The sequence below is a fragment of the Neltuma alba genome, unplaced genomic scaffold (genome assembly GCF_004799145.2).
Source record: "Neltuma alba isolate B1F8T4 unplaced genomic scaffold, ASM479914v2 tig00011620_pilon, whole genome shotgun sequence".
In the NCBI taxonomy this organism is placed as follows: domain Eukaryota; kingdom Viridiplantae; phylum Streptophyta; class Magnoliopsida; order Fabales; family Fabaceae; genus Neltuma; species Neltuma alba.
Window position 1 is genome coordinate 119 of NW_021636271.1, and position 12,326 is coordinate 12,444.

At 31.5% G+C, this 12,326-nt stretch overlaps 2 protein-coding genes across 2 annotated transcripts; both read right to left on the reverse strand.

The window, feature by feature from the left end:
• Positions 1-588: 588 nt before the first annotated feature.
• Positions 589-8,019, reverse strand: LOC114715940 (class-10 pathogenesis-related protein 1-like). The gene is made up of 3 exons (XM_028900859.1): positions 7,824-8,019; positions 7,440-7,701; positions 589-1,120 (listed from the first exon to the last, which is right to left on the reverse strand). Exons 1-3 carry the CDS (start codon positions 8,002-8,004, stop codon positions 823-825), a joined length of 741 nt encoding a protein of 246 aa, XP_028756692.1. The 5' UTR covers positions 8,005-8,019; the 3' UTR covers positions 589-822.
• A 2,043-nt stretch (positions 8,020-10,062) lies between these two features.
• LOC114715949 (class-10 pathogenesis-related protein 1-like) lies at positions 10,063-10,826 on the reverse strand. The gene is made up of 2 exons (XM_028900869.1): positions 10,485-10,826; positions 10,063-10,370 (listed from the first exon to the last, which is right to left on the reverse strand). The coding sequence occupies exons 1-2, from the start codon at positions 10,774-10,776 to the stop codon at positions 10,063-10,065; spliced, it is 600 nt and encodes a 199-aa protein (XP_028756702.1). The 5' UTR covers positions 10,777-10,826.
• Positions 10,827-12,326: the final 1,500 nt, after the last annotated feature.

Below are 12,326 nucleotides of genomic sequence, written 5' to 3' on the forward strand. Positions count from 1 at the left end.
AGATTAACTTTAAAAGGAGTACTGAATAAGTAATTGACCCACCGCGAGTTGTTATATCTAGGTGGGTTAACTAATTAAACCATTTACATGACTTTTCTAAATGTCACTTTTTGAGTTGGTAATCCCTTGATTCCGGTAATATTCCCTTGTACATTTTTTGGGGGATAAAAGTGCAGTACAAACAACATTATTGAAACATAACTGTAGCGAACAATATTACTCTAGCTAGCATACAGTATCATGTTCTCAACTATATAAATATTTATATTTCACATTCTTTGCTCTAAATATTCAAAATATTGTCATTTCCATGAGTTTATTTTCAAAGTTAACACATTTACATCTACATATAATTGGTCAAGAATGCATAAATCCTCTCTCATTACATAAAATATATATATACTTTTCCGGTCCTAAATATAAGACTCTTTTTATAGTGTAAATTTACACTACAAGAAATCTTATATTTAGAACCGAAAAATATATGTATTAATTCCTGGTGAAACTTCGTTCGTCTTTTCCTCAAACAAAATGAGCAAGTAATAGTGTAAGTGAATCGGCTAAACACGATTGAGAAACATCCAATCCTGAAATATATATTCCTCAATATATATATATATATATATATATATATATATAGATTTTAGATGCAACCTTATTATCAATACCAAACACGGAGACAAACTCAAGCTTTTCATCAAATTACAAAGGCCATGTCACATAGCCTTGATCGCAGAACACAAACCAACCGACGCAAAGCAGCACCACACAAAACCTTAATTAAGAGCCAGATCAAAGGCATAATTAAGTGATTAACTTAATTTAACTGTATTCAGGGTGAGCCAGGAGGTAAGCTTCGATGGCCTTGAAGAGAGCATCGCCCTTGGCTTTGCCGGTCTTGAGTTCCTCTTCGCTCGGCTGAGCATCGCCTTTGGTGAAGTACTTCACACTGATCTTTGCGACGGCTCCTCCATTCGGACCCTCCACCAGCTTCGTCTCCACCGAGATCTTCTCCACCGTCTCCGGCAAATCGCTCGCTTCCACTATACTGTAATTGTATACAAAGCTAGCTTCGTCCACTGCTTCTACTTTGTGCAACACATGATGGGTCTTCCCTCCTGCACATATATATCCATCCATCATCAACTTCACTTCAACCTCTTTCGATTCGATCTAAGATTTTTGTTTCTTCTGATGTCATCGACTGATTTAAATTTGAATATTATTAGGTCTCACAGAGGGAGCTCCGGCCGGCATGGTGGAATGTTTTATTCGTCAAGTTTTTGATTTTGGAAATCTTCTGAATAAGTGATCGTTAAAATCTTATTGATCCAATGAATATCGAAGACAATGATAATTAAGTCTGGATATATAGTACTGATCTAAGTTTGGTGATGACCAGAAGAAGTTGAGAGTGGAATTAATCTATAATATTACCTTCAAGGATGGTGAGCTTCTTGACGGTGCCGGGGCCTCCGGTTCCCTCGACGTTTTCGACGCTCTGGATGGGCTCGACGGCCTTAGGGATGAGCTCATCGGAATCTTTAGTGAAAGCTTTGAAAAGCTTAGGGGGAGGTAAAGTGGAGGTGTGCTCGTGCTCGTATGAGAAAACTCCCATGATTCTGATGAACTTGAAGACGAAGAAGAAGATGAAGACTATATAAATGAAAATGAAGAAGGAAGTATAGGAGAAGCGGATGGATAGGTGTGGTTTTTTGGCAGAGTGGAAACTTCTATTTATAGCCACACTTGCTCATCGGTGTGCTTCGTCAGCTCAAGTCAAGTGTAGCTAAGTAATTGGAGTGCTTTAAATATATTATCAAGTATTCCTTTGTAAGCAATAACTATCATTTCTTTTTTATTTCTAAATATAAACAATATTATAAGTTGTTTAAAGTTTTATAATAAATTTTATATTTTATTCTCATTAATACTTATCTAAATGTTCTATTTATTATTTTATTTCCCAACTATCATCTCTTTTCATCACACATTCTTTCTTTTTCATAATTTTTTTATTATAATAATTTTATTATTCTCTTTCTTGTACTCTCTCTCATATTTTGGAAAAGAACTTTTAATTTCTATCCATTTATTATCTTTAATAACTTTTTTTATTAACGCAACGGAGTTCAAAGTTCCTTATAAAAATGGACAGAGGAGTAATTGGAACAATGATTAGTATTTATATATTCCTCATATTATATTTATAAAGCACTTCCAACATATTTTATTAAAAAATAATTTTTTGATTTCATTTCTATCTAATATATATAGTTAATAAAGAAGCCTAACTAAGTAAGAACAATAAATTAGATAAAATTATACCTTTATATAATAAATTCAATAAGATAACTTATATGAAAAAATATTTTTTCTATGCCCTGTAATCAAATGGAATCAAAAGGGAGTATTAAGTAAAAGGGAATTTTACATGGAAAAAATATTTTAGGAGAATTCGATTTATAATTATGCTCAATAATACTTAAATGGAGATCTGTAGTGAGTATTAGATGGTTATTAAAAAAAAAAAAGAATTTCGGTGTCCTGCTCTCCCTGGTCTTTAAATATTTGATGGCGTTAAAGGAAGACGCGAATGGCCCTGATTTCAAAGAAAACTGATGAATTAGTCAAAGAAGGCGGGTTTGAAAAAGCAATACATCTTCTAGAGGAAGTACCTAGACTCTCTTGTATAAATAATTATTTTATAAATACTTTTTTTATAACTATTTTTTATTTTAAGCGATTTTTAGAGGAAAAAAATATGTGCCCAATTGCTAAAGTAAAGGCACCAAGGATTCCACTTCCAAGAGGGGAAAAAAATGTGAGCAGCATGCCTCTTTAACTTTTTTAATCCATTTTTCTATTTTTTGTTATTAAAATATAAAAGATCAATTTTTATTCTTATTTTTTCTAGTTTTATATTTTTGTCCCTTTTCTTAATATATTCAAAATGTAAATCTTGACTTCCACCACGCCACATTTCATTTCCACATCCGTCACTTGCGTTAATTAGTCTTTGCTTTCCTTTTCTTACTTTTTATTTCCTTTCAGTAAAGTTGTTTAGGTGCTTTTGTCGGGATGCACTAATTTTATATTAATATATTAGGTATATTATTATAATTTCAAATTGTAAAGGAAAAAAAACTTAATTCACGAAAGACTTTGATAGCATTAAGCCATTCATTGTTGTTAAATTTAATATCATCTCGTATTTCCAAAGTGCACAATATTTTATTGGTGCCAAATTCTTTTCCATTTAATATTCATAGCCACCCTCATTGTAAACTGAGCATGCATTTTATTCTGTCCTTTGCCCGACTTTGATGCAAAAAGATAAAGTGAACGTGACACGTGAAATTATGTGACATTTTTGTCTGATACTGAACCCTCGCCAATATAATTTAAATAATATTCATATATAAGCACTATGTGTGTGTGTGAATCAGCCAATAGCACATGGGCTGGCTCGTTCCCAGTAATTTAAGCATCGAGTTTGTGTAGATTAAAAAGAATTAAATAAATTAGTTTATTAATAATATATTGATCTTTTTAAAATATTCCTATATAATATTATATTAATTATATATCATCTATAAATTAAGTATATTAATTTAGAAGAATATGATAAATGTATAAATATAAGATAAAATGGGATGAAATATTATATTTAAAACTAAATCTAACTTTTTAACTAGTTATTATATTAAGGGTGGGAGGGAGCATTATATTATGTCATCCGATTCCAATCCCATCTCAAGATTTCATAGCTGAAAAACATAATCAAGACAATTTTATGTACTAAATGATATTATTTTCGGTCCTAATTATAAAACCCAATTGACTAATTTGAGGAGATTAAGAAATAAATTAAGTTAGTTATTTGTAATAAATAGGTGCTGTCTTTCTTAAACTATCCTTACTAATAATTATATTGACTAAAACTACTATTATTAGAAGGACTATCTTAGAAAAAAATACATAAATATAAAAGATAAAGTGGATCGAGATTTTATATTTAGAACCAACATAAAAATCAAATAAGATTTTATATTAAAGACTAAAAAAGTAGCTCGTAATCTGCAGCCTTAACATATTATTCGAAATAGTTGGTTTAATTACCCTTCAAGTATAACATCATTTCATTTGACTTCAGTCTGCTTTTTATGTTTTTTCCTTTCTTCAAAAGCAAGGCTGTTGATCTTAAAAAAAAGAAAAAGCAAGGCTGTTGATGTAAAATAATGCACATAATCAGCTAATTAATTGATTTATTCTTGTTTATGATATATACTCCTCTAGTATAATTAATATAAGATTTATTTAACTAATTTGATTAAATTAAGAAAGTTAAATAAGTTAATTAATTTTAAGAAATATGACATATTTTTTTAAATATCATAATCATCTTTCTTAATACTCTTATTCATCTTCTACTTGATTATAATCAGAGAATATCAATAGGAATAATTTAAAAAAATTAATAAATATAAAAAAATAAGTCTTATATTTAAAATCAAAATCAGTTTAATAATTAAGACTTAGGATGTATTTGAATAATAAAGAAAGTGTTTTTAAAAAGTTTTTTTTGCAAATTGAAACAAACATCTCCATATATTTACTTCGTATACTATAAAATTACTTTTAAAACTATAATGTGATATTCGCCTAAACATCTTTTTAATTAAAAATAGGAGGACATCGTGGTTGATGAATTTTCATACTTTAAAATCAAACTGAAAGCGAGGCACACTCTTTATCGATAATTCGATATGATAAAATTCATGGTGAGGGAAAAAAAATACGTGTGGACTTGTTCAAAACCGAAGACGATGCGATCGTAATATAAAATAGAAATTAAAGGGCAGTGGATCCCACCGTCAAGATTACCACCTAAGGCTCTGTTTGGTCAGAAGGTTGTTGAGGTGAGGGGAGGGAATGAGTGTGTTTGGTTGGAAAAAAATAGATAGGAGAAGAGGGAAAAAATTTGTTTTTTAGTGCTCTCCTCCTCTCCCCATGTTTCTTCTAAATTTGGAGTTTTTTGAAGGAGAGAAAAATATTATGTCTAATATTGACCAAACTACCCATACCAACTTTTTAATATTCCAAGTTTATCTATCTTATTAAAAGTATTTTTTCACTTATTTCTCTTTTTAACTACTAATAATGTTTGATAATGATAATATAATATTATAATTTATAATATATACACATCATACATATTAATATATACATATCATAACATGTGTGTATTATAATTATATATCATAGCGTGTATGTATTATAATCTCATATAACATGCATATATACATACATATCATAACGTGCATGTTATAATTATATAATATATACATATCATATATATAATACATATATTTATAAAATTAATGAGATAGAATATTAAAATTTTATCATATTTTCTAATTTTTTTTAGTTTTATCATTTTTTATCACATGTAAGTGAGGATTTTTTTTTAAATTGATAAATTAAGAAATAATAATTTTGATATAAATATTGTAATAAAAAATAAATCAGTCTAAATATAGAGATAAGAATATATTTATCAATTTATAATTACCTCCCATCTTCTCTTCTTATGAACCAATAAGAAATCTCTCTTCTCTTCCCCTCCCTTCCAACCCAACAAAACCATGATTTTTCTTCCTCTCTCCTTCCTTCCGTGGAACCAAACAAGCCTAAATACCTACCTAAGCGGCTAAGCCCTTCTTTTTCGGCCTGAGCTAACTGCCTAAGCCTTTCTTTTTCACATGTCCACAGTCCACACCCATCCCACTCTTCAACTTGTTCCATGTGATCTTGTCCATGTGTCTGCAAGTTCTTGTTTGGATGTTTATAATGTATGACAACTCTTTTTACCAACTTTAATTTTTTAAGATGTGTTTGATTGATATTAAAATTTAAATCAAGATAAATTTTAGATATAATTTTTTTAAAAAAATTAAAATCCATCACAATTAATTGGTTTAGATTTAAGTAAGGAAAATAACAAAAAAATACCTATTAAAAAGATAAATAGATTATGCTGATTATTTTTGTAATAATTTTGACAGGTCAAAATCATTTATTTATCATTTTAAAATTCAGCAAGTATTTATTTGTCATCTTTCCTTTAAGTAACATTTAAGTTGGCACCGAAATTTTTTTTTAATGAGATGACAACTTATTTTTTTAATATATTATTTATTTTTTTATATTATCAGGTCAAAAGTATTAATGGACCCCAAATAAAGATAGTTATGACAGGATCTTATAAAAAGATGGAAAGGAGTAATACATTTTTTCAAAAAAAAAAAAGGTAGTATAGGTAACAATAAAGATATTTTTCTTTTCCATATCTCCTTACAATGAAGTGGCAGGCTCTCGAGATTTTATATTAGCCCTCCATTTGGAAGTTTCCATGATATATTTAGAGAGAATTACAATCAAGTCTCACAAAAGATAAATAATTATAAAAAAGTCCTAATAACAACCTCAACAGCCTATAATGACAAGTCCTATAGTAAGAATGACAATCTCTGTAACTTGTTTTTCAATTGTTTTCTTTACTTGTGACCTTATTATAATTCTTCCCATATTTTACTCTATATAGATGTTAGGTCGAAATTTATGAAATTCTGTATACAATGGATAAATGTAATAGTACGAATCAGGATAATGAATTTTAGTAACGACGGTTAATAATTCATTTTATTTGTAATTTAGTTTTAAAAAATTAGAGATCTTTATATTACGTCTAAAAATTTAATTACTGTCATTTGCTGTTAGCCTGTTATCATCTAAAAATATATTTATAGCCAGGCTTTGTATTATCAATGTTCATAAAAAAAAAAAAAAAAGGAATGGGGGCAAACACATTGACCGACCTTCTTGGTTAAAATGTTTAACTTTATGTCACTTTCTGGGATGCAGAAATTTAGGCTTCAATTGGGTTGTTGGGGAGAAAAAGAACAGGTGAAGAATAATGAGCCAGATCACAACTTGACACGTAAAAACTTATATAAAAGCAAAGTCAAGAAAGTATAATAAAAGCCACATTTTACTAAATATCAGCTCTCCTCATAATGACAGCATCAGAAAATTCCAAAACATTGTCTGATTCCTTAAGAATTTGGAAGAAACACGCGCAAATGACAGCCCAAAAGATCAGATAATAATAAAAAAGAAAAAACCTTAATCTTACCAACAAGCTAATTAATAACCCGTATATAAATTGACAGAGGGTCTTTTGAATCCAGTTTTCATTCAAAAAAAAAAAATTTGACAGAGGGGGACCCCCATATCGGGACTTACATCACTCGCACCACATGGGAGTACTTATTAATTAAGGTTTGGGGTTATGGGGACCTCAATTTTATTATCTAAAATACTTATTTTAATGTTTGAGAATTCACTTGTAAGAGGGATTGGCCAGGACGTAAGCCTCAACGGCCTTGAAGAGTCCGTCTCCCTTCTGCTTCCCAATCTTCAGCTCTTCTTCGCTGGGCTTGGCGTCTCCCTTCGTCACGTAGTTGACGGTCACCTTCACGACGGATCCTCCGTTAGGGGCGGCCGCCAACTTCGTCTCGACGGCGATCTTCTCCAAAGTCTCAGGGAAAGTGTCGCTCTCCACTAAGGTGTAGTTGTATACAAAGTTGTCCTTGTCTACTGCGTCCACCTTGTGCTTCGCGTAGTGCAAGTGTCCATCTGTACGTACACATAATACCACATTTCTCATTAAATATCTCAAACCCAAACATTCTTAAATAAACAGATTCAAACTAACTGTTCAGACTCCAGTGATATAGAAACAGAAAAAGAAATAGGACCTTCGAGGTAGTTGATCTTCTTGGTGGTTCCAGCGGCACCAGTTCCTTCGAGGATTTCGACGCTCTGGATGGCGTCGACAACCTTAGGGATGAGGTTGTCGCCATCAAAGACCAGAGCCTTGTAGAGTGTGGCAGGAGCAACAGCGGAAATGCTCTCTTCAGAGAAGGTGAAAACTCCCATTATGATTATGTGTGTTTAGAAGAAGAATATTGAGAAGACAATGGAAGATAATGCTTAGCTAGCAGTTATGGATATTGGTTCGTGGACATGCGGTACGCTTATATAGGCACCAACAAGCTGAGGTTTGGTGGTGCAATTGTTCATTGCTTGAGGTTGTGGGGTCACTGTGCGTGTGTGTACTTTAATTCTGTAATTGTGTTTCAACTTTGACCAGAGTGTTTGACTTAAAGTGGTCAAACATTGTGAACTGGGTGTTATGCAATCTAGAAGGCGTCTAACTTGTCTGAAGTCTTACGTCAGTCGATCAGATTTGCTTTGCTGAATGTCTACGTATTTTTGCATAAATTCCTATAGAATGCGACATTTCGAGTTTTGCTGAACGTCGGTAATTTTTCATAATTAATATAACCGTGCATTCTCCAAATCCCTGTGGCGTGTTATTAGTGTAAAGATAAAGTAGGACTCAGTTAGAGGTCCGTAATTGAATTCAGGAAATATTTTAAGACATTGAATGCATCACACTCACCCAAATTTTAATACTCGTATATATTACCTCCCGTCCGAAATATATGTAAAATCCATTTTTTAATATTATAACTACCTCCACTTTATAGTATAATAAGTGGATCTTATATTTAAAATGGGAGGTTGTATAATATTCATTGAAACTAACAAAAACTTTCAAGTTCCACTAAACTCTAGCTAATTATAACTGTATCATGTACGCATATGCCTCCCCTTTCCATGTGTGTTTATATACACATATATAGAAGGAAATAGATAAAATAATTAGAGAGAGGAGAGAAAACATAGCAGGTTGGTTTTGGGTCGTAATGCGGATTGCTCACGCAATATCTCAACTACTTGAGTCTTGATAAGAATGGTATAGCAGATGTATTAGATAAAGGAGAAAAGATAATCAAAAAGCTTAAAAGTTAAGGTGAAGAGAAATGAGTTGAGACACCTCTAAATGATCAAGATGACCCTTATTTCAGAAACACAATCTTCCTCATTTATTACGGGATAATATTTCGATTCTTCGATCAACAATCACTGTCTAATTGATTTTTTTTTTCAATTAATCAAGACTTTAATGCTTGATCAAATATTTCCTAATCAATCAATTATTACTCTTTGTAATTGGTTTTCTTTATAAGAGAGACTCTCTTTTCTTAGATCAGGTAGTCCAGCGCGCATGAAGGACAGACTTGAGCCAATGTCCAACACAATATATAGAGAGAGAGAGACTTTAATGCAACAGATTTAATAGTGTGATAATGAAACGGAAGATAAAAAGTGCACAATTTGTCCTCTAATTTTATGTCAAATTTTAATTTAGTTCCTTAATTTTAAAGTAATATGTTAATGTCTTTGAATATTTTGTTAATATTTAAAATTGTAACATCGACATTTTTTCAGTGAAACTAATAATATTAAAGTATTAAAAAGGCACTTTAATTATAAAATTAAAGGACCAAAAAAAACTTTATATAAAGTTAAAGAATTTTTTGCTTAAATAAAATTTGTGACTAAAGTGGACACCAGATAATCGAATGAATTGTGGACATTATTTGAACACTTCAACAACTTCTACTTTACAAAAGGTAGCATTTAAAAATTGTAAATGCAACATTTAGATTTGATTTAAATTGAAATTGTAGTGCAGTAATGTTTAAGTCATTAGGTATTTAGATCTATTTTTGTTGTTATGTAGTAGAAGCGTACATATGGACTTAATTGGATCTCCCAAGATACACCAGAACCTATATACATATATGTGTGTATGCGCGCATGAAATCAGCCAAACCCAGAAAACAAAAATCTTTCTCAAAATTAAAAACATCTATATATTTCACAAGAAAAAGGACGACAGAGGACATATATCAATTTCCAAGCCATTACAAAAGACACAAAACACAAGGAGTAATCAGACGAAACCTAATGAATAATAATATCATTGAAGATAATTAATAAACTCATAAACTTCCTTAAATGGAAGCTCTTATTAGTGACGAAGGCTTTGATATATAGGGATAACCATATTGCTCTTATTTAATGCTACATATAATTCAGTTTGTAGGAGGGATTGGCCAAGACGTAAGCCTCAACGGCCTTGAAGAGTCCATCTCCCTTCTGCTTCCCAATCTTCAGCTCCTCTTCGCTGGGCTTGGCGTCTCCTTTCGTCACGTAGTTGACGGTCACCTTCACGACGGATCCGCCGTTAGGGGCGGCCGCCAACTTGGTCTCGACGGCGATCTTCTCCAAAGTCTCAGGGAATATGTCGCTCTCCACCAAGGCGTAGTTGTATACAAAGTTGTCCTTGTCTACTGCCTCCACCTTGTGCTTCGCGTAGTGCAATTTTCCATCTGTGCGTGCATATAATACCACATTTCTCGTTAAAATAATCCCTGAAACCCAAACATTCTTAAACAGATTCAAGCTATTATTCAGTGACATAGAAACAGAAAAAGAAATGGGACCTTCGAGGTAGTTGATCCTTCTGATGGTTCCAGCGGCACCAGTTCCTTGGAGGATCTCAATGCTCTGGACGGCATCAACGACCTTAGGGACGAGGTTGTCGCCATCAAAGACCAGAGCCTTGTAGAGTGTGGCAGGGGCAACAGCAGAGATATTCTCTTCGGAGAAAGTGAAAACGCCCATTATTATGAATATCTTTGAATGTTGAGAAAATGAGATCAGATGACAATGGAGGATCGGAGGTGTGGCAACTATATATTGGTTTTGCTTAGCTAGTAGAGTGATATGGTTCATGAGACAAGACACGGCGCATATTTATAGGGACTTGAGCTAGCTAACCGGTGGCTCGGTGATGAGGTTTTGTTCATTAATTGGGGTTGCTGGGTTTCATTTCGTGGATGCACTTTCAATTGTTTTCTGATCTTGTTAACGAGGAGGGAGATTTAATTAATTTGTCAGAAATGGCGGAATTTTATGGCGTAGTAATCTAGAAGGTATTGGTCTCGCAATTCACAACCAAATTCTTCACCCTTTAAATTCGTATGGAATCATTTATTCAGCCATCAACAACTATGGCTGTTCAGACCTTACTAATAAATGCGACAGCATTATTAATGCCCACGGAATATGATTCCGCCTTCTGCAAACTCTTACTTTTTTCTTGTTTTTTTTTTTTTTGGGATTACTTCTGCAAAATCTTCTAACATGTTTTATTCACAATTTCTCTTTTGTTTTTTTTTTTTTTGCCAGGGTTTTATTCACAATTTCACATAGACAGACTTCCTCGTTGCTCCGTTTTTTTCTTTCATAACAGGATCAAATTATGTGTTTTAAGTGTTGTTTAAAATTAATTGGAGATAATACTCTCATTTATATGGAACCTTTCATAAGAATGTGTGCAAATTAAATACAACAATATGAATAATATAAGTAATTAAATAAGCGTAAGATGAAAAATCAACGAATAAAATTTGCAATGATTTCTAAATATTTTTTATAAAAAAATGTCATACTCCATAATCGTATTTTATTTTAAAAAAAGGGACAGAATATAATATAGGAAGTGGTTTCAATACTCATCACTATTATGAGTATTATAATGCTCATCAACTAGCTCCATACACACACATTATAGGAGTTTTACATTGTTTAATTTATAGCTAGCCTATTCGAAATGAATTCGAAGCAATAATGCCCAATTGGGTTTTCAAGTAAAGTGGTAGTCAGGGATGGCGGATTTGGGTTTTGTGAGAGTTATGTAATATCTTGTTCATTGAGCTCAAAGTAATCCTTTTCCCCTTAGCCTGGTGAGAGAAAACAGACATATTCCACATGCAATCATCTTTGCCGTTTCGGAAGTTTTCTTCTCAGAACCAGTTTTCATCATGGTGCTATCATTATGATGAGCACCAAAACTGGTTCCTTAGATTTAATATTTGAATGGTTCAAATTTGATTTTATATAAAATATTTTTTTATTTTTTTATTATAGTATTATATTATTCATATCAAAATTTAGCCATTTAAATTTATTAATTATTTTTTAAACTTATAATTTAATATTTTGATGATGCTTTTATAAAGACTAAATCCTAAACATTCAAATACTACCTCTAATTCTTAATATAAGACCCAATTGACTAATTTAAAGAGATTAAAAAATTATTTAAGTTAATTATTTATAATAAATGTGTTATCTTTTCTAGAACCTGTTAATCATGTGTATTAGTTAAAATTACTGTTTGATGAAACTTTTTAACATGTACAACTACTATAAGAATTACTTTTGAAAAATAATAAATATAAAAGACAAAGTAGATTAAGACCTTATATTTAAGATCAAAT